This window comes from Sphaerulina musiva (genome assembly GCF_000320565.1).
Source record: "Sphaerulina musiva SO2202 unplaced genomic scaffold SEPMUscaffold_3, whole genome shotgun sequence".
NCBI lineage: Eukaryota > Fungi > Ascomycota > Dothideomycetes > Mycosphaerellales > Mycosphaerellaceae > Sphaerulina > Sphaerulina musiva.
Genome location: NW_016017385.1, coordinates 1,538,969 through 1,559,417, shown reverse-complemented (window position 1 = coordinate 1,559,417; position 20,449 = coordinate 1,538,969). Strand labels below are relative to the sequence as shown.

Genomic DNA, 20,449 nt, shown 5'->3' with positions numbered 1-20,449 from the left:
TTACTTACTTACTTACTTACTACTTACTCTTACTCTCTCTACTCTCTCTCTCTCTCTCTCTCTCTCTCTCTCTCTCTCTCTCTCTCTCAACAAAGCCTCCTCTCCAGCTCCACAACAGCAACATGGCCCCTCAAATCTCCATTCCTCACAAGAAACTCCTCCAACTCATCACGCAAAGCCTTTTTGTCAACCTCTCCGGGATTCCCCCCCAGTAGTCTCAACCTTACATACTCGTCATTAATCCGTCGATTCCGAAGCGCCATTTCAAAAAATTGTCGCTCGAACGAACTGGCGAGTAAATCTGCAATATAATGTGCGGAATCTCTCTCCGACGACGATGACGATGAAGACGACGACGATGATGACAACTTGCGTATGGCAGCTTCTAGATATGCGCGATCGGGGGCAAAATCCATAGTTTCGGGCACGCCGGTATAGAAGCCGGGGATGTTGGCGATGAAGAGAGGGTGGTGAATTGCTGCGGGAGCGGGGACGAAGGAGGCTGTGTCCCAGTCGATGATTCTGGATATTTCATTTTTTGAGGAGTAAGTGAGTTGACAGAAACAGGCAGACAGGCAGACAGGCAGGCAAGGAAAGGGCAAAAGGGGAAAGGAAAGGAAAGGGGGAAGGAAAAAGGAAAAAAAGAAGGAAAGTGCGACCCCCTTCCCCTTTTTGTTTCTCCCCGAGAGAGAGAAAGAGAGAGATAGAGAGTACCTTACGGTAATGGTATAGAATGATATGTACATACCCAGTCAATCTCCCCTCATCATCCACAAGGACATTCAAAGGATTCAAATCCCCATGCCGAATAGCCAAGCAGCCCAAGCAGTCGTCGCCGCATGGACAAGCAATTGAGGGAAGAAGCGAGTCGACTTTCGCCCGACGAAGCAGAAAATGGAGCGGATCGCCCCAACCCGGATTTTCGATCGAACGACGAATTCCCAAGTCGACTTCGTGGAAGAGCCAGCTTCGATATGTCGTTTTCGTTGTCGTTGTCTTCGTCGTCGACATCGACATCGACATCGATAATGAAGATGGTGATGCTGACAATGGCAATGAAGCAGACAAACACCTCCACAACCTCCACAAAACCTCCGCAAGTCCATCCAAAATCCTCTCACGTCTCGAACGTGGCAAAGTGCATAAATCCCAAACGCCAAACCCAATCGCATTCCCACCGAGATATTCCAGCACAGAATACTTTTCCGCAGAAAAAATCACATTCGGAATTTGGTGGAGCGTAGGTTCCATCTGTTTGATGTGTCGCATCATGGCGATACTGCGCGCTGCTAATGATGATGATGATGCTGATGCTGCAGATTCGTTTTTGGCGATGCGGAGACTCCATTGGATGCTGTGGGGTAGGGTGAGTACGTAGATGGTGTGGTTGCAGCCGGACATGGGCGCGGAGATTTCTAGTATGGTGGTTTGGAAGACGGATTCTATTTCTGTGAGGATTGGTTGCAGAGATTTTTCCATGGCGGGCTTTCGATAGATTATACAGCTGGACGTGAGGAGTCAATGATAGATGGATACTACAAGATGGTGTTGTTAGTTCTTATTCGCCCCTTCGGACTCAAGACGAATCTTACATGATTGCTGGGCGTTACAACAGGAGTACGTCCTTGGCCACGATTAAAGCGTATTTGTTGTTTTTTCCTTCTACTCTATAACCAGCGATCAACGAACTTGCGAGTAACAACATGGTAAATGTATATCGTGAAAGATGACTCAATGTGCCAGCTGATTGGTGTTGAAGATGTGATTGGCCACACAAGCGCTATTGATCTTAAGCTCTTTTCGATAAATTCTTTTGTACAACATTGTCCAACGACGAAAGCTGATTGCTCGAGTACTGTAGTTAGCAGTCGATATGATTGTGATTTGAATTGGTGTCTAACCCAGTGGCACGGCAGGCACACTTGCAAGTATTTAGCTCTCCTGACGGAAATGTCCAGAAAGTCTTCTTGGAATCAAGCCTGTCGCTTTCATGAATTTGTATATACAGGTACTCTTCAGCATAGAAGAATCTTGCTCATTTACGATACAGACATACTAGATGCATTAGGATTTTCATATTGATGCTTACTTTTCTCAATCAAAATCCAATTCTTCTGTATCCTTTAGTGAGCAAAGACGAAGCCCAATGCATTCCAGGCCCAGATCTTCGACACAGGCGTTTGCTAGAATCAAAGAACCGCCGGGACTGGTTCTCCGAGCTCACATTCGTATGGCATCCAAGCACCATTGACTACAGCGCATGACCTGAGGTCCAATCGGGCAGGCATGCATGTCCTGCGCATGATCTGATTAAGGAGACAGGATGGAGCGTTCGGTTAGAGTCGAGCACCCTCGTTCCTGTACCAAGTCTCGTATGGCAATGGACGAGGGTGAAGCCGGAAACGTCATTTTCCTTGCAAACTGCACAGGTACAGGTATATAGGAAGCGAGGGTCACGGTCGAGGGAAAGGATGGAGTTGAAGACAGGGGCATCGTAAGGAACATCCTCGATTTGGATTCTGCGGCCGAGGTCTGTCACCGTCGTCTGTGAAGGGCTAGAAAATGCCATGATCTCATTCGCGGGTAGGTCTGCTAAAGCTCGTGGAGCGTGATATAATTTGTGCTCGGGCCCTTGCCGGCAGCTTGCTCGCACTTCCTTCCGCAGAAACATATGAGAATCGCTTCGCTTCCCATCGCTGACTTCATCTGTGGCTGAGCGTGGTATGTGATCTTGGTCCGATGTAGTGTCGATGAGCAAGGTCAACCTTGACCACAGATTGTGAAAGTATCAACGGGGGAGGGGGGAAAGCTCGCTACCATCGGGTTCAGCTGCGAATTGTTTTGGCGGCCGCCGGGGTTGAGATGCATGCATGTTCTGCGTCGAAGGCATGCAGTGCAGGAGTCGCTTCTCACAGTGAGAAGGTGTCATTGCTAGGGGTACAGGTACGTAGGTAACATCAGATCCCTCATTTGATGAAAGAACCTTTGACCACAAGCAGGCACGCACATACATGTATCAAGACCGGGATGACCGATCCTGCCATATCAACGCGCTCTACAGGACTCACCAAGTCACAGCACGAGAGACCGTTTGCACCAGACATCATCCCACAGGGTAACCTGCTTGGTGTAGATGCAGAGTCCCGCAGAAGCATGGAGGTCGCACTCATGCGAGCTGTATCACGCGCCTAGTGCAAGGCTCGGCTACAACAGAGTCGCCAGACCAATGCCTGGAGGTATCCTCACTGCCGTACATGGACTACCAGATTCCTGCTCTTTTACGAGATTTCATGCGCTTCACATATGTGTGTGTGCCCGTCGTCATTGTTGATCAACTCCCACTCGGTGATGACTCCGTCTGGCCAGATCGCTCCTGGAGACCACTCGGCTCGTGATAGTGCATTGTGGTCCCTCCATCAGCATGGACCACTGCAAGCTCACGCCAGAACGAGTTGGCCAGTCGAAGAGGAGAACGATGTGGCGCTGACGCGTCGTACTCGAATGGGATGAAACTTGCGCTGGAAGTAGGAGGTAGGTAGGTAATGTAGGTAGGGAGAGAAGAAAGGACCAAGCTGTTCCGGAATCGGTTGGCCAAGGTCACCGCCATCTGTTGTGTGTGAAGTCTGAAGTTCAGTTGAGGAATGGTGGATTGGGGGATGCTGCAAGGCACTAGCCCAAGTTAGACTGTTAGTGCGACGAAATCGTATTATTACACTCGATAAGAGTAAATAATAGCCCTGGTTACTGGTACACAGATCGTGACCTAGCACTAGCTAGCATGCTAGCAACACACCCCCCCAGCCTCGCCGCGCCTCGCCGCGCCTCCAGGCCTTCCACTTCCTCTCTCCTCACCCTCCTCGTTCCCAAGAAGTGGGAAAAAGGGCGAAAGTCTGTTCAGTCCGAGACACGATCGAAGTTCGGTTCGTGGTTTCAGTTCTTGGTTCGGAATCATGCCGGCCATGTCTCACTCTGGCCACTGGGACGGGCATCCATTCTACACTCCAGCTCCTCGGACCTCATCAATTGATATTTTGTAATTCCCGAGTGTTCTAGGCTTATCAAATGAGCATTTTTTTTTTCTTTTTCTTTATTCTCGAACGAATGGGAAAATGGGGGTTTGTTTTGACACGTTGGAGGCGACGGATGACGAGTTGCATACCTGTATCAGTCATCACGGTGGAATACCTACCTCCTATGTACAGGTAACAGTAGGTACCTACAGGTACCTGGTAACTAAGTAAAATCAGCGGCAATGTCATCGTCATATCTCCCATCCACTTCGTGAAGTTCGCGCAGACTAAGGCTTAGTACATTTGCCTAAATGGATGAATGTACAAAGGTGGAGATGGAGAGAGTTGCCGGGAGGGTCATGCAACTAAGCGAGCGGTCTGACGGGGACGTGGAACTTTCTTGTCTTCTCTCTTTCTTTTCTCTCTACCTCTCTCGTTCTACTACACCACTGGTAAAGGCAGATACGACTAGCCACACGACCGGCGGTGAGTGCTGTCCTGGTTGTTTACCTCTACCTTATAGAGCATCCATAAGAGGTTGACATATGGGCAACAACTTGACTATGACCTGGGATTCATGTTCCTGTATCTGTCGGTGAGGCGAGAGAGTGAGGCGGGCAGCTGACCCCGTCGTCATTCCTCTTCTTCTTCTGCTTCTTACCCCGCCCATAAAACCGATGTAGCAATCCCGTCCATGTATGGTGCAATCATCTTCCCCTCGTCGGCCAAGCACACTCTACCACAACATTGAAATCTTCGTTCCTGCAGAAATGGACCTTTTCCTCATTGGCGCCCTCTGTTTGATGAGTATCGTCAAAGCCTCGTCGTTGGCGGCCTTGGTCTCTTTTTCGGCACTCGTTTAAACCCGAGCGCATAACATCATTTTGATTCTCGCTAGCGCGAGCAGACAGAGAGGGAGAGAGAGAGTAGAGGAGAGGAGAGAGAAAGAGAGAGAACAAAAAAAGAGAGAGCCATGGCATCATCATTCAGCGAGATTCCCGTCCTGGACTTGTCCGCAGCGAGAGATGAGAAGACGAAGCCGCAATTTCTCCAGGAGCTGAGAAATGCACTCCTTCATGTCGGATTCTTGTATCTCAAGAATACGGGCATTGACCAGGAGACGTTTGATCAGGTCTGCGAACAAGGGATCAAGTTCTTTGATCTCCCCGAAGAGGAGAAGCTTGCGATTGAGATGAAGAATAAGCCGAGCTTCCTGGGCTACTCACGGGTGAGAGAGAGAGAAATTCCCCCACATGCAAGAAAGAAGCATTTTATTGACAACGCTTTCTTTTCTGTAGTTGGGCAATGAGATTACAGCTCAAAACCCAGACTGGCGAGAGCAGTACGATCTATCCACCCCTCACGCACTACCCACCGACCAAGACCCTCTGTATTACAATCTATTTGCACCCAATCAATGGCCCAACGAGAAGCTCCTCCCGCACTTCCGCCCCGTATTCGAAGACTATATGAAACGCATGGGCGAAATCAGCATGTTCTTCACCAGTCTGATTGCACAGAGCATTGACCTGCCCGCCGATGCCTTTGATGCCTTCTTCGACAAAGATCAGCAGCATAAGCTGAAAATCGTCAAGTATCCCGACACGGGAACCGGTGTAGGACAAGGCGTGGGTCCACACAAGGACTCGATGCTCTCCAGCTATCTGTTGCAAGCTTCCGACCATCGAGGTCTGCAAGCTCAAAACACCAAAGGAGAATGGATTGATTGTACGTCTTGTTCCCGCCCCCTCTCTCTCCCATACGAAAAACAGGGTTCATCTCGGCGGGGAATGGCATCCAACTAACAATGACAAAAAATCACAGGTCCCCCCAAAAAAGGTGCCCTTGTCGTCGCAGTCGGCCAAGGCCTAGAAGCACTCACATCGGGAGTCTGCGCCAGCACGACCCATCGCGTCCTCAGTCCCGCAGCCGGTTCCGGCCCTCGCTTCAGCATCCCCTTCTTCCAAGGCGTATCATACGATGCCAAATTCGAATCCATGCATGTGCCCGAACACGTCCGAGCGCTCAAGAACGACCTCCTGGAAGCCCAGAATGGGCAGAGGAGAGATGACGTCGAGTTCACGTTTGTCAAAGGCAAATGGTCACATTTGGGCGAAGCGACGTTGATGAACCGGATTAAGTCGCATACGGATGTCGGAGAGCGTTGGTACCCGGACTTGCTAGCGAAGTTGAGGGAGCAGAAGTAAGGTCAGCTTACCTACCTCCCTTAGGTACCTTATCTTGGCCGGGGGGAAATCACACAGCTGGCGGATTAAGGTACGGTACCTGCCTATCCGAACCGTTTGTACATGCCCGTACCTGCCTACATACATTACATGTGTAGGTAGGTAGGTACAGAGGTAGTTGAGAGATGGGGAAGGTTCGATACTACCGATCATGATGACGTGCCGCATCACAGGCTGCTGCCATGGGGCAGGCGGCTCGGAAAATAGATTACCTCAGGCTATCTTACTTAGTACGGTTTTCATTTTCCAGAAAGAGGAGAAAGACGACGAAGATGAAATGGAAGAAAGGAAAGAGATAACGATGATGATGATGATGATGGATGATGATGGATGATGCAGCACTAGGTACCTGTAAACGACAATCAAACTTTTTTTCCCTCATTCGAATTCTCTCAATCCAAGACTTTAGTACCTGTAAACACGAAGAACGATATCAGGAGGATCTTCCTAATTCATCCATCCACCAAGCCGGCCAACAGGCCAGCACCTTGCTTGTGGAGAAAAGAAAAATTCGTATAGCATTTATCATCATCATCATCATCATCATCACATTATACGGGGTAAAGGTACCTAACCTCTGACCTTACCTCCCCTCCTACAGTAGATAAAAGCTCAGAGCTAACAAAAAGAGCTAAGAGCTACCTTACCTACCTGGTCTTTTCCAGCGGCTGGCTCGCTCGCTGGCTCGCTCGCTAAAGAGCTTGGGAAGAGATACCTGTTGATGATCCTCTCTCGTTTAATTGTTTTTAGCGAAAAAAAAAAAACTACCTCCTAGGTACATGTAGTTCAGAAAGCCAACCTAATGCATGCATGCACTAATCACAATTTTTGTTTTTTTATCTTCGGTCCTACCTTACCGTACCGTACCGTACCGTACCTCACTTGGGCTCCTCGGGGCGACGACGACGACGACGACGATAGCTTTGTGGCGCCGTTTTGATTTTCTTCTTTCAGTTGCTTTCCTTTCTTGGCATGCATGATGCATGATGCTGGATGCTTGGTGCATGATGCTGAATGCTGGATGCTTGGTGCTGGATGCTTGATGCTGGTATGCTGGATGCAGGTACATCATGTATGATAGACGCTTGATTGAGATTGATTGATTGATTGATACGCTGAGAATTTTGTAGTCGTACCTGCTGTTCCTAGGTACATTACTTGCGATACGTTGCTGCCCGATGTGACTACCTACCTACCTGGTACTGTATGTGGAACTTCGAGGCGACATACGGGAAGAACAGCGTAAGGTACAGGTAATCAATAGATGATGTTCTATCCAAGAGCAAAGTAGGCTAAAAGGGCAATTCAGAAGAAGAAGAGCCGAAGCATTGCAATAACAGATGGGGTATTAGCTAAAAGTTTCATCAAAAATCGGCGTGTCCTCTGTCCCTCTGGGGAAGTGTTCCCTTGTGCCTGTGAAAGGCAAAAGTACTGTTTTTTGTTGCTTTTCCCTCAAACCCCTCTTTTTCTCTCTCAACACATCAACTCCAGAGTCAAAACACCCAACCACCCACCTCCCATCGCATATGTAGATAGCATTAGAATAAGTAGGTACATCATTCTACTAGTAGATGTACAATAACAGGGGGTTTTTCATCGTCATCGAGGCCGTAAATCGAGAGTCGTGATGGTCCGCAGCCAGAAGTGGCATGGACCTAGCGTAGTAGCTTCGGGATGCTGTTCCCGACTGGCCACGGGCCGCGAAAGCCGTCTTGGCTTCCAATCCCCGGCACGGGATCTTTGCAGGTTGCCTCTAGCTCTGTGAGGCTTCGGTCGTTGCTGAGACTGCATCAACGATGCGCATACGCCAATGCGTGCACCATGTGACGTCCCCTAACGCAGCCACCAATGAGGTTTCGTACACGCACATGGGCTTGCCACGCGGTGCATGTCGTTTGTTGGGGCAGGTCATACGACGTTATCGTTGAACATCTACCTCCACGAGCAGGTCTGCAGCTCATGCATTCGGGTAGTGTGTAAGCGGGTAGGCTCGGTTGGCACTTTCATCTCGGTATTGCATCGCCGGCGGTGCTGGCTGCTGACCGTACGTCTGTTCACCCGCAGTGGAGTGGAACGATGAGTTGCTCAGCGGCGGTGCGTGCATCTGTGTGTGCGGAGAGGTGTAACCACCTGCACTGGTAGGTATCTGCATAGGTGCCATTTGGAACGATGGCGGCTGTGGGAATGAAGTCTGGCCCTGGACTTGGTAGCTGGGGCTTGATGATACCGAAATGTTAGGATACTCGCTCTGAGGACCCATGGGAGGATATGCTGAAGGCTGGTATCCTTGGGCTTGCTGTGCAGATGCTGTCTCATATCCTTGTGCTTGCTGTGCAGACGTGGTCTCATATTTTTGTGGTCGTTGTTGTTCTTGGTTCACATACTGGTAGCTGGTTGGAGTGCCAGACCAGTCGACTCTTTCACCTTGTTGGTAGTTTGCAGATCCTGGGGCCTGCATTGGATCTTGCAGGCCACTGCTGGAGGTCTGTATGGGCTGCAAGTTTTGAGCGTTCTCATGGGATCGCCATGCCGTCACGTTGGAAGCGTTGGCAACTGCAGGTGCGTTGGGGAGACCCATAGGAGTACCGCCGTAGCTGGCTCCGTGCTGCCATGATCCGTGGCGGGAGCCAGAGTCTTGGGTTGCGGCGGAATGGTTGCTTGGTGTTGAAGAGGATCCCGCACGCGAGATGCTGGCACCAACAGGATTCGTTGGTGAAGTGGACGGTACGGATAGGAGGCCGGAATCAGACATTCGTAGTCCTACATTGGAATGATCAGCACCCTTTCATGCCAGTGCACTTCAGTTACTCCCCTAACTCACCGTCGTTTGATAGTGTATTCAAATTGAACCCGGCCTCGTTGAGTTTGGTGCGGAGGAACACAACCTCTTCTTCGAGCTCTCGGTTCCGCTGCTGCGTGGCATGTACCATCTTCTCGCTTTGTTCCTGGCTGCCTCGCAGGTCGTTCACAGTCCTTTCCAGGTGATCGATATGATCTTTCGTCCGTTGCCTAATGGCTCGTTGTGCCTCGCGGTCGTTGGCACGCTTCCTCTCCAGCTGCGCAGCAGATAGTGTGGTCACGCTTCGTGTACCGGCTCGAGAAGCTCGCTTCTTTGTGGAGCTCGTAGAAGACTTTCGTGTTTCGGATCCGGGAGAGACATAACCATGAGAACTGGCCTTATCAAGCGCCCCGTGGGACGACGCCGTATCAGAATTCATCGATAACCATGGATGATGGTTATCGAAAGGGTGCCACGGTGTTGTGGGAAGAACGCACGTCATGTGGATTGCGGGTGAGGGTGTTGATCTGGTTGGTATGTTGATTGATGTGGTATCGGTACACACAAGGGTCCTTGGTCGTGGGACTGAGTGGTCGAGCTGATTCGAGGTCGCCGTCCAGTATATCCGGCTCTGAATGCTGTCGATTGCGAGTTGAAGGGTTCAGAGCAGGTGGTAAGCCGGGAGGTATGACTAGCTATATGGTGCACTCATGGGTAGGGACCAAAGCTCATCGAAAAGCATTGGTATATAGCAACAAATAGTCCTGAGTTTCATAAAAGGGCGCAATATGATGAGCAGAAGCGTGAGACGTTGGTTGCTAATAACCTCACTTGCAGCCATAATACGCAATGGCCACCGGCAGACACCGGCGAATTGCACCATGCGGTCACAGAGACACAGACAGAGATGCAAGCCCCGATGCCTGACGCCGGCTCGTGCAAGCCAGCCGGCGGAACCAGCGATGACAGGGACCTGGGTTGCGGTGCCTGCAGCGTACTAAGGTGGTTGGCGCGATCACCAACCCTAACATAGACAAGCGCGCATGGCTCGTCGCGGCGGCTGTTCCAGCTCGGGAGGATTGCAGTGCCGCAAGCATTGGAGTTTCGAGTCTCGACCTCTTTTCTCCACGTGGAGGCGCTTGCGCATTTGGAGTGAAGGGAGAACGGCATGTCCAGATGCGGATCAGCGCAACAGTGTGCCTGGCGTTCCCGCACCATTCGCGACTCGAGTTGCAAATATGATAGCAGAGCTCATATTATTACCTGCCCGTACTTCCGCCTCTTGCTTCATCCTGGCTTGGTCGTTACAAGGCCTGCACGAGATTACCTCCTACCTATTCTCGACCGTGAAAACTCTGTGCCTCGGCCATGATCCAGGATCCGGGTTGGCCTTCTTCGAGACTGACCCTGCGCCACGACAAATACGGTCCAGCCGAGAGGCCGGGCATGGCACTTCACTGGCAGCATGTTAGCTAGTGGTACCGTATGCGTTCAGCTGGGTCGCGGACAAGTGGATGATGAGGTGTGAGACCACAGCCGGCAGCGTTCTGCCGGAAGGGGTGCTGGTTGCGACCAAGACAGGCGTGGCGCCGCAAGAGAATGATTTGAGGTCGAAGATCGGCGAGACTGGCCTGATCATGTGCGCCAAGCCGGCCGCACTGCCGAGCTCCGAGGGTATTGTGTGAGCCGTGTGATTGGTCGAGCGGTACGGCTTGCCGGCTCATGCATCAACCAGCCTATCTTAGGGGGTTTGCTCTCAACGTGCACCCCGACCGCCCATTGGCTCAGCGCAGATACATAGCACACATGCAAGCAGCGAAGCAGAGTGCTGGACCGGCAGTATCGCGACGACGTGCGGCATATTCGAGGCAGGAATACAGGCATACCCATACCATCCCAGCACTCTGGCTTGGCTTCGGCTAGCGGAGCAGCAGCCGCCGGCATGCCGTGCACGGTGTGAGGAGGTGACAGGGCACGAAAGTTTAAAGTTGCCAGGTATTTGGCACTGCGTTTGCAGGCTGCAGCACCGCCCGCGCCCTGGGCAGTGGTTGTTTTTGCTCGCATGCATGATATCGACGACTGCTCGTATGCCGCGGACGATGAAACGAGGGATCTACTGCTGCTGCTGCTGCTAGGGCGCTATGGCCACCCGCTCAGGCATTGCTGCGTCGACGAAACACCCGCAAACTGTCCGCTATCCCTCGCAACACGTCAACAGCTCCTGTGTGGCCTGATCAGGCTACCTCGTACTGTATGCCCCGCTTGCTCCCTACCTATGTGGAGGTGCAGCTCTCGGCGCGGTGGGGTGGTCCTGGCGGAAGAGGGCTTGATGATGGCCTCGTTCAGATCTCGCCAGCGCCTTCGACGACATTCCAATCGAAACGGGGGCTGCTGGCGTGATTACTATTCCAGAGACATGGATCGGCTCTCAACTCGAACATCACAGCATGAGAAACTGCGGAAGTTCGAACTCTCTTACACGCCCCGCTACCTTGTCTTGTGCACCTCCTAAAAGATGGCACCTCCATCACGAATGGGATCTGCACCGACGAACTCTGTCGCATGGTCGATGCGCCCTCCAACTGCCTCCGTTAGCATGGAGGGCACCGCCGCTTGCTTGCTGACGTGCTGATCACCACTGTCATTTATTTGACGGATTTCTTAGTGCTCATCATATACATTGTGCAATTTGTTCATACCAATGGCTCGCCTTTTAGCGGACTGGAGCCATTCTAGAGCAATCGATTATAGCACCCCTTCATCCCTTCATGGGCCATATCTGGGGCTGCGGACGATTTGGCAGTCTAGCGCCCTGTGCGATGCCCATCGTACTGGTTACCCCGTTGCTAAGCACTAAGCATGGCAAGGATGACCTAGCCGGGGATCAGCGCTGGGTTGGTTTGCCGATCTTCAAGGTTGTAGCCCTGTAGGGTTCCCTGGAAAGTGCATACATACCAGGTAGGTGTAGTCACCATTCAACAGAGCACTCGTCAACAACACTTTCGATTTGGTGAAGATATCAGGCAGATGAGGGCTATACGATGCATCGACCTCCTCGTTGGGAATGCACTTGGCCATGCAAGAAGTCTCGGTCCAGCTGGCCCGGCTGCCGAACGGCTCATCGAGCAGTTGTGCTGAATCTAGTTGGAAAGGACGACTGTTCTGTTGTATGCTGTCGTCGCTGATCGGAGACTGGGGTCACATCGCCAACCTGGCTGTTTTCTGAAGCGGAGCACGCATGTGGTTGCAGTCCGCATGTGCAGTCACAGCATGGTCGTCCAACTATCTGCTGTCGATACGCAGATTCGTAGAACTCATCATGGAGCAAATGCACTATTGAACTCTAACTGTATCAAGCGGAAGCGTTCCACATCCTTTAAAGCATTTAAAGGCGTACCTCCGTACGTCACATCCCTGTTACAACCAAGTGAAGCCTCTGTCAAATCTTGATCGAGGTTATAATGCCAGTGCTATGCGCCACGGAAAATTTTGTCTTGCAGACCCGCGGGCCTGGCCGACGCCCCCCCTGCTCTGGTCGACTGCGCAGCGATGATGAGAATTTTGAAGGCTTCACAAAGTTCGGTGGTCTCTCATGCTCTCCATCGAGTGATCGACATAGCCAAGGAACGTCATCTCGTGATATGTAATCATAGATGGCTCAGGAGTTAGATCCGGCGATAACAGTATGGTACACTTGCCAGCCTGAACAACGACGATGATATCTCCAGAATCCAGACCACATCAGAGTAAAAGGCTTCGTATTGCAGTGTATTCATCTCGGCAACAAAGGGACTGCGTGCCCTTGACGAGTATAGGCTTTTCCAACCAAGTTCAGGACAATACCTCACCTCCTATTATCGACCCTACTATCGAACCTGTTGCTCGTACCTCCTATGCATTCCAGATAATCGTTCGCTTGACCAGCCTGCGGCCCCGAACGATAATGGCGGTTCAGCGATAGTTTCTATGCAATCAACAAGTCATTGCAGCCGCATTAAGTTGATGTTGTCGCTCCACGCCGCAGCATAGTCGGAGCTACCTTAATACCGTGAAGACCATACGAGTTCCACTCTCGTCGTCGTCGTCGTCGTCGTCGTCCTCCAGACATGAAGAGACTAAGATAAGGAGTCCCGTGCAATAACACTAGCTGTAGCATGGCTTCGCGACTGTGCTTCTGAACTTACCCCTACTCATCGTATTACAAGCCCCATTGGCAACAAGTGAATGTCCACAACCAGGAATCCTAGATTGCCAGTCGAGTTTGCATGCATCTGGCTTCTGAAAACAAACCAGGAATCCCAGCCCGGCGCGATGGTTATGCAGTGCATGAGCTCCAGATGGGTTGTTTGAGCTCTTGCCAAAACAACCCAGACAGCCACGCCTCGAGCACCTCGACTCAGCATCGAGGGCAAGTTCCCCTCCAACCATGTGCTGCAAAACTCGCCGTAGTGTAGGTTTTCGCTGGTGGTTCAGCCTCAAGCACACACACAGTCATGCATGTCGGCACGCACGCTCGATACATCCGGTTCGATGTTTGTGACACTCCGAACACAGCCACATCGACAGGTATGTAGCCAAACCTCACTCGATCGTATCGATGGAAAAGCCGCAAAACGTCTAGGCATTCCTTTTGCTGCTGATCCCCTGCTGGTGGAGAAAGATGATGCATACCACCAGGATCCGTAGTGTGACCGTGCGACCATTCGCACAGTCTCCTCGACAGTCATCACCGGGACTGCAATTACCAAATGCGGGGTGCCTTCTTCCTTGCTCAGGCTTGCTGAACCGAGCGGCACAACAAGATGCGACTTCTCCAGGAACTCTACTACCGCCGGGGGTCTTCATGACAGCCAATGAAATCTGGTGCCAGAGGCACCATGAGACAGAAGTCTGGCTCATCATGAGCGGGATATCGAACGACCGAAGATACCTATTCTAGGATCCTGTATCTGGGGCTGGTCCCGAGGCAAAAGCAACAGTAACATCAGCTCATCAGCTCATCAGCAACTCAGCAGCCAGGTCTCTCAGGAGTGGGATACCTGAAAACCTGCTTGACACATGCCGACGCGTGTCCGCCTCCGACAGTCCGACTGAACCTGGATATAATTATTATAAGGCTGCTGATGAAACCCTTTGCTTTAGCGCCGAGCTAGTTGCACATGGAGTAGAGTCTGAGTCCCATCGTGCCTTCTCCTCGCCAAAGACCAAGTGGCCAAGCGAAGTCGAAATCCATGGCATCTGCGATCTTGCTTGTTGTGGTTCGTACCTTATCGTCCATCAACCTCTCAAAGCCCAGGTAGCACAGCCGCGAGCTTTGCGCGTATCCCCATCCGTTCTTCAATCCGGATTTCTTCATGCACAGCTCAGGGAGCCAAATCCCTCACCTGCCCTGTCTCGTCTCGTCTCGGATCTTCGTGATTCAACAAAAAACGGGCAGATATGTATGTTCCAGAAATGTGAGCATCTCCGGTCGCCAGCTTGACCTCGACCGGCGAGGCGAGGTTCCGCGCTGCTCAGAAGTGGAAGTGCTGTCTGTCTCTGGTCGGAAGCAAAACACGCAACTTTGCTGTCGACAAGAATCAAAGTCAGCAAAGTACCACACGACCTTACGGTAGTTAGGTCCCCAGACGTGAAGTTCATTTAGACGCTTGCAGTGATGTGCACTACTACGGCTGCACCTTTCCGCAGAACTCATGCAGGACTTCTATGCGAGACGAAGACGCCACCTTTCACATCAGCTTCGGATGTAGGTGGAGGACACAGAAGTCTGGCACGTGGTCCTCAATGGACATGACACCAACATCACACTACTTGGGAGCTGCCCTGATGATAGTGATGACGATCAAATGCTTCGAGTGGCATGCGATGGTGGTCCTGTTATGCAGCGTGTTCTCTGACTGACGAGGAGGAGGAGTTTGCACTTGGCGGGCGGCGGATGGCCGTTTCGGGATATAGCGGCGACTACCTTATTGGGAAATCCGACAATCCGACAATCCCATAATCCCGTTGGCTCTCTGCAAAGCCCGACAAACGTCCATACCGCGTCCGCATTCTCCAGCCAAGTGTTCAAGCGGAGCACAGGCGAGGTACCTAATGCGGAGGTCGTGCATGGTACAACATGGGTAGGTATTTATCATAGTACTTGCAGCAATTCCCGCTGTATCAGCATTCTCTGCCTATCCGAATGGTGATATTAATGCTCGACCATGGCCTCATACATGCTATCCTCCCTGCGTGGAAGCCGTGTACTCTTGCGGAAAGCCATCAAGCCCGGATATCGAGCAATCCGCGGCGCCGCAACGACCACAGCACAAAAGCGTGAAGGCGATATCTCAGACGCCTTTGCTTCCCTCTCCGGTCTACAGTTCGAGCCGCTCGAGCCACGATTCGCGGACCTCAAAACGCGTCTCATCGCGGGTAATGAAGAAGCTCTATACCACTCCTGGAATCGCTTGCTCGCGTCACTGCGCGAAGAGATCCCGCTCATCATCGAGCAAGGCCCCAAGATCATCCCCGAAATCGACTTCAAGAACATTGATCATGCGTCCCAGGAGTTCCGAGACGAGCACAGGAAACGTGGTGTGGCGGTCATTCGCAACGTGCTGCCGGAAAAGGAAGCTCTAGATCTCAAGACTGACCTCGGAGAGTACATAGCTGCCAATCCACATACCAAGGCTTTTCCGGCAGACAATCCACAGGTCTATGAGCTGTATTGGAGTCCATCTCAAATCAGGGCTCGATCTCACCCCAACCTGCTCAAAACACAGCGATTTCTGATGGAATTTTGGCATTCGAAAGATCAGAACGCTCTGATATCGTCCAGCCACCCTATGATCTATGCTGACAGGCTGCGAATGCGCCTACCAGGCGATGCCCGGTTTGCTCTTGGTCCCCACGTGGATGGCGGCTCGTGCGAGAGGTGGGAAGAAGAGGGCTATGGCCGCGGTCATGTTTACGACAAGATATTCGCAGGCAAGTGGGAGCAGTACGACCCGTGGGAGTCGAGTTGCCGTCTGCCAGTCGTGTCAGATCTGTACCAAGGAGTCGGAGCGTGCTCTATGTTCCGTATGTTCCAAGGTTGGCTATCGATGAGCTCGACTGGGCCATATGAGGGCACGTTGCTGGTCAATCCCCTCCTGAGTCGAGCTAGTGCTTACTATTTACTACGTCCATTCTTCTCGCCCAAGAAGCCTGCGCAGGACCCTCGAGCAGAGACATTCGAGGATGCCTTTCTGACACCAGATAATTGGAAGCTCAGTACTGAACAAGACTCGTGGCTCCAAGGAGCATCATTGGGTCATGGTCAAGAGCTTGCCGCGCAGTTGCATCCTCACCTGAATCTCCCCCAATCCATGGTACACGTACCACGAGTGAACCCAGGCGACTACGTTAGCTGGCATTGCGATACTATTCATGCCGTGGACAAGGTGCATGGTGGCAAATCCGACTCCAGCGTCTTGTACATTCCAGCATGTCCATTGACGGTGTCAAATGCAGAGTTCTCGGCACGTCAGCGTGCGGCTTTTCTGAACGGGACCCCATGTCCCGACTTTGGTGGGGGCAAAGGTGAGAGCGAGCATATCGGACGTCCTGGAGTTGAAGATGTAAGAAAGGTGAATCCTGATGAAGGCATGAGAGCTTTCGGTTTGCGAGAGTGGGATAGCTCCGAGCCAGGTCTGACAGTAGGCCAGAAGGAGGTGATGAGAGAGGCGAATAAGATATTGGGATTTGGTTCGTGTTCATAGTCTGTATCTTTGTATATCAAGTACACCGTTCTATGCAATCCATATACTACCTTACATATGTACAAGGTAGGTACTGTGTGTTAGCCATTGTATGCTGTAGAATATGAAAATCGCAGCCAGGGACTGTCCACAAGCGCCGAGCATTATTGTCGTCATCAGCGCATGGGGATCAATAATAATCCCTGTCACCCATTGAACTTCGAGATTGCTCGCGAAGCTTCCTTCCAGTCAGCTTCTTCTCGTGGGCACAACATGCAGCTCACAACAACGTGAATTCGTGAGATGAGTCCCAGAGCGATGATACAGTAGCTCCTCACCACAATCACCACCACCGACACCACCACTCTCGCTCTTCCGTTCTTCCATTGTACCGATAACTTCGACGCAGGACGGCGCCATGGCAGACGAACGGCACCACCAGCTTCAACAACAGCAACAGCTTCACGGGTCCTGCAGTTGCGAGCGCTTCCGATATGTCATCAATGTCCGTCCAGAGAGCAGCAACCTCGCCCGCGTCTTCTTCGACAACTCCTCCGCCAGCAGTAAGTAGGATGGAATCGGCTTTACCACCACCGTACACAGCACATCGCATACCGGATCCTCCTCTCCACATGTTGGCAGCGCTTGACTGACTTCCGCCGACCAGGAAGAGCGCAAGCCGCTCCTCTCGCCGCCTGGCTTCGCATTCCGTTCGATTGGTACCACTCCACCACCTACGCCTACTATGACAACGAGAGCCACAGCTCTATTAAGAAGACATACCACACTCCATCACCGCCGCACTCTCTCCTCCCCCCAACGCGAAGGCAGTTTTGCGGCTACTGTGGAACCACGCTTACCGCATGGAACGAAGGCACGCATGCTAGCGGCCATGGAAGCACCAGTTCAGACTACCTGGACGTCACGCTTGGCTCGCTCCTAGACGAGAGTCTTGATCAGTTAGAGGCGCTCAGAATCTTGCCTGCTGATGTGGATTCTGACGAGTCGGAGGGGGAGTTGCAAGGAACTGCTGCAGGTATGAGAGACACCAGCCTTGAGGAACTGCCATCAGCATGCGCGTCAGTGCCACGGACATTATCGCAAGCTGGCGAGTCACACTCGATTCACCGTATGAGTGATCGAGGCATGCCGTTTTTCGAAGAACTCATCGAGAATAGCCGTCTCGGACGCATTAGAAGGCAACGCGGTGGTCAGACTGCACGCGATGGCTCTTCGACTATTCAGTGGGAGGTCATTGAAACCATCATTGGAAGTGACGAAAGTCCAACAAGCACAGGACACGCTTCATCTCCGAACAAGCGCCAAAGAGTGGACTAGTAGCGATGACCGGAGCTTGCGCGGGAGGCTCTTGCCTTTCATCGAGCAGGACGCTCGCTTTCGAAGCTTTACTAAAGCACACAACTGTAGCGAGCTCTGTCTGAGACTCTTACAAGCATCATCGCGTGTTATGCCAGTGGTATGGCGTGGCGTGGTATGGCCTGACGTAGGTGTGAGACTCTGGCCCGTGGGCATCGCTTTAATCCAGATGTAAGTAACGAGAGAATGAGATGTATGTGGTAGAGTTTACAGCACAACTCGAGCCAAAAGGTAATGATTACAGAGAACAGGAATTCCAGTGTGTTTGACTTAGAAGCCTAGATTGCACGCTGGTTCTTGTTGATGCCATGTCTTCCCGAGGCTCCGCGAAAATGGTTGCTACCGCTGCACACGGTCTTATTCCTCCGCTGCATAAGGTACATGTACTTCGTAGAAATGCTAAAAGTGATGCAACGCATTACAATGTTGAGATGCTAATCTCGCTAGGCCCCGTTCTGGGATGCCGTCTAATTGACAGTCTCGGAGTAGTGTAAGCATTGAGAGACCGGCAAAGACCTCTTTTCCTTGGCCGTCTTAATGGTGTAAGACATGTGGCAAGTATATATTCGAGCACTTTGCAAATTCTTCTTCTGCTTTCCTTCCATTCTCTTTGACATCTGCTTCATCTATACGTCCCATTTGTTCGCTATATACAATCCATTATCAAGAATTTTATACACATCGAAGATGCGTGTCTCGAACGAACGCAACAACAGTCGAATATACGGGCTTCACCCCTGGATGGATCACCCTTGACGTGGCCAACAAAGCTTTCAACCTCCGAGTTCTTTGATCATCCACGTTGGATGAAGCCTTTCTCTCTGCTGGCTGTCGCTCCTTTGTCTTCGGACAAAGACCGAATGTCGACACAATGTACTTGTCTTCTGGCTCCCGGACAAAGGAGGAGTAATATATAATCGCCTACGATGGCCGCCTCCTCTTGTCGGAGCATCAACCAGCTTTCCGGACTCAGCTTGAATCTGAATAAGCCTTCTCGCGGCATTTCTCGATAGCTGGACTATCACGCGAAAAGACTTGCACCAGATACAAGCGAGCCCCAACTGGTCACATACGACTACACAAGACACACGAACACCTCTGTCTCTCTCCTCGCGACCATCCCAAAATGGCGCCTCCTCCTTCTCGCTCGGTGAGTCCCATCTACGAAGCCCGTCAGGCACATCGCGCCATGCAAGATACTTGGTCCGAATATTCTGCTGATACACAATGGTCCAGCACGTTCCCTACGCCGGCAACCCCCGCCCACGCTCGACCTGATGGTCATCCTGTGCGGGATGGCAGTCTGCCACACTTTGACAACTCTCCGGCTGGTCAAGTCGCTGGACGGTTGCATCGTGCTGCGGCAACGCCCTCTGTCAACCATGCCCGCCCTGCCACTGCTGTCCCTGCTGCCGTTCCCCGCCCTGATGCCAAGTCACGAAGAGTCATCGATTCGTCCTGGGGAGCTGTATGCGAGGCGTCGAACCCCGAATGGATTCCGTTCGCCGATGCTGCCGCTTCCCCTACCTTGATGGAACGTATCGATGGCTTTGCGATGGTCCTTCCCCTTTCTACAGCTGACAAGGCTGTGGACTCTGGCATTGCCGCGGCCAGGCGGCTTGGTAGAGCAGTCTCCAGGCGTATCGATCGCAAGGAGACTCCTCAGCCCGTCTTGGAGCCCGTCATTGGTGCACCGGAGAATGTAAGGTTCGAAAACAAACCTGCATTCACGACTGTACCTTTGGCTCAAGTTGCCACGAATCCTGCTGCTGCTGCTCGTCGCCATCAAATATGGCTCGGGACGCTTTCGCCTCTGCGACCAGCTCGCAGTCCTCCTGCCTCGCCTTCTGCTCCCGCTCGCCCTGCAACTGCCGTCTCTGCTGCTTTTCTTCGCGATGGAAATTCTCGGTACTCTCGCTACAACGAGCCTACCGAGATGGCAAGTTCCCGGAGCAAGGCCGTTCCAACTGTGCCTCATCGTCGTACGCCCGACACTCCCAATGACCAACGCTATCCAGCCGAGGCATCCTATCCATCACCTGCCAACTCTAACCCGTCCAAATCGCGTGCGTCTGCTGCCAATAAGTCAATCGACATCGACGCTCTGGCTGAACAAGCTATTCGTCAACAAGCAGCTCGCCAGAACTTCAATGGGCGATTCCGCACAAATGGTGGTCCTGCTCCTGCTCCTGCTCCTAGCGACTCTTCGAGCGAAGATGCGGCGGCTGCGGTGTGGAGGGAGATGGAGTTGGAATCGGGCATTAGGATGAGGGGCTGAAAGGGGGTAGTAAGCGGGTGGTCAGGTATTGGGGA

The 20,449-nt window shown here is 52.1% G+C and overlaps 8 protein-coding genes across 8 annotated transcripts; 5 read left to right on the top strand and 3 right to left on the bottom strand.

Annotated features, from left to right (window-relative positions):
* Positions 1-81: 81 nt before the first annotated feature.
* On the bottom strand, positions 82-1,451 carry SEPMUDRAFT_148192 (uncharacterized protein). The gene is made up of 2 exons (XM_016904766.1): positions 749-1,451; positions 82-522 (listed from the first exon to the last, which is right to left on the bottom strand). Exons 1-2 carry the CDS (start codon positions 1,399-1,401, stop codon positions 87-89), a joined length of 1,089 nt encoding a protein of 362 aa, XP_016762617.1. The 5' UTR covers positions 1,402-1,451; the 3' UTR covers positions 82-86.
* A 1,576-nt stretch (positions 1,452-3,027) lies between these two features.
* On the top strand, positions 3,028-3,510 carry SEPMUDRAFT_115765 (uncharacterized protein; the record flags this gene model as incomplete). The annotated part of the gene is made up of 2 exons (XM_016901196.1): positions 3,028-3,177; positions 3,367-3,510. 2 exons carry the CDS (start codon positions 3,028-3,030, stop codon positions 3,508-3,510), a joined length of 294 nt encoding a protein of 97 aa, XP_016762616.1.
* A 1,190-nt stretch (positions 3,511-4,700) lies between these two features.
* On the top strand, positions 4,701-6,630 carry SEPMUDRAFT_148191 (isopenicillin N synthetase). The gene is made up of 3 exons (XM_016904765.1): positions 4,701-5,238; positions 5,309-5,738; positions 5,835-6,630. The coding sequence occupies exons 1-3, from the start codon at positions 4,984-4,986 to the stop codon at positions 6,215-6,217; spliced, it is 1,068 nt and encodes a 355-aa protein (XP_016762615.1). The 5' UTR covers positions 4,701-4,983; the 3' UTR covers positions 6,218-6,630.
* Positions 6,631-7,598: 968 nt separating this feature from the next.
* SEPMUDRAFT_148190 (uncharacterized protein) lies at positions 7,599-9,798 on the bottom strand. Its single transcript, XM_016904764.1, has 2 exons — positions 9,078-9,798; positions 7,599-9,016 (listed from the first exon to the last, which is right to left on the bottom strand). The coding sequence occupies exons 1-2, from the start codon at positions 9,535-9,537 to the stop codon at positions 8,214-8,216; spliced, it is 1,263 nt and encodes a 420-aa protein (XP_016762614.1). The 5' UTR covers positions 9,538-9,798; the 3' UTR covers positions 7,599-8,213.
* A 2,083-nt stretch (positions 9,799-11,881) lies between these two features.
* SEPMUDRAFT_115762 (uncharacterized protein) lies at positions 11,882-12,113 on the bottom strand (the record flags this gene model as incomplete). The annotated part of the gene is made up of 2 exons (XM_016901195.1): positions 11,882-11,908; positions 11,991-12,113. 2 exons carry the CDS (start codon positions 12,111-12,113, stop codon positions 11,882-11,884), a joined length of 150 nt encoding a protein of 49 aa, XP_016762613.1.
* Positions 12,114-15,121: 3,008 nt separating this feature from the next.
* On the top strand, positions 15,122-16,835 carry SEPMUDRAFT_148189 (DUF1479-domain-containing protein). The gene has a single exon (XM_016904763.1). It carries the CDS (start codon positions 15,242-15,244, stop codon positions 16,778-16,780), a length of 1,539 nt encoding a protein of 512 aa, XP_016762612.1. The 5' UTR covers positions 15,122-15,241; the 3' UTR covers positions 16,781-16,835.
* A 317-nt stretch (positions 16,836-17,152) lies between these two features.
* Positions 17,153-18,684, top strand: SEPMUDRAFT_148187 (uncharacterized protein). The gene is made up of 3 exons (XM_016904762.1): positions 17,153-17,322; positions 17,427-18,307; positions 18,381-18,684. The coding sequence occupies exons 1-2, from the start codon at positions 17,178-17,180 to the stop codon at positions 18,095-18,097; spliced, it is 816 nt and encodes a 271-aa protein (XP_016762611.1). The 5' UTR covers positions 17,153-17,177; the 3' UTR covers positions 18,098-18,307; positions 18,381-18,684.
* Positions 18,685-19,262: 578 nt separating this feature from the next.
* SEPMUDRAFT_115760 (uncharacterized protein) lies at positions 19,263-20,414 on the top strand (the record flags this gene model as incomplete). The annotated part of the gene is made up of 1 exon (XM_016901194.1): positions 19,263-20,414. The coding sequence occupies one exon, from the start codon at positions 19,263-19,265 to the stop codon at positions 20,412-20,414; it is 1,152 nt and encodes a 383-aa protein (XP_016762610.1).
* Positions 20,415-20,449: the final 35 nt, after the last annotated feature.

Bases quoted from the DNA above. Each gene is read 5' to 3' on its own strand.
- SEPMUDRAFT_148189 (XM_016904763.1), top strand. From the start codon at position 15,242: ATGGCCTCATACATGCTATCCTCCCTGCGTGGAAGCCGTGTACTCTTG.
- SEPMUDRAFT_148192 (XM_016904766.1), bottom strand. From the start codon at position 1,401: ATGTCCGGCTGCAACCACACCATCTACGTACTCACCCTACCCCACAGC. The intron at 523-748 runs GTATGTACATAT...TGAAATATCCAG, and splicing joins GATGAGGGGAGATTGACTGG to AATCATCGACTGGGACACAG.
- SEPMUDRAFT_148191 (XM_016904765.1), top strand. From the start codon at position 4,984: ATGGCATCATCATTCAGCGAGATTCCCGTCCTGGACTTGTCCGCAGCG. The intron at 5,239-5,308 runs GTGAGAGAGAGA...TCTTTTCTGTAG, and splicing joins GCTTCCTGGGCTACTCACGG to TTGGGCAATGAGATTACAGC. The intron at 5,739-5,834 runs GTACGTCTTGTT...AAAAAATCACAG, and splicing joins CAAAGGAGAATGGATTGATT to GTCCCCCCAAAAAAGGTGCC.
- SEPMUDRAFT_148190 (XM_016904764.1), bottom strand. From the start codon at position 9,537: ATGACGTGCGTTCTTCCCACAACACCGTGGCACCCTTTCGATAACCAT. The intron at 9,017-9,077 runs GTGAGTTAGGGG...ATTCCAATGTAG, and splicing joins GAATACACTATCAAACGACG to GACTACGAATGTCTGATTCC.
- SEPMUDRAFT_148187 (XM_016904762.1), top strand. From the start codon at position 17,178: ATGGCAGACGAACGGCACCACCAGCTTCAACAACAGCAACAGCTTCAC. The intron at 17,323-17,426 runs GTAAGTAGGATG...TCCGCCGACCAG, and splicing joins CGACAACTCCTCCGCCAGCA to GAAGAGCGCAAGCCGCTCCT.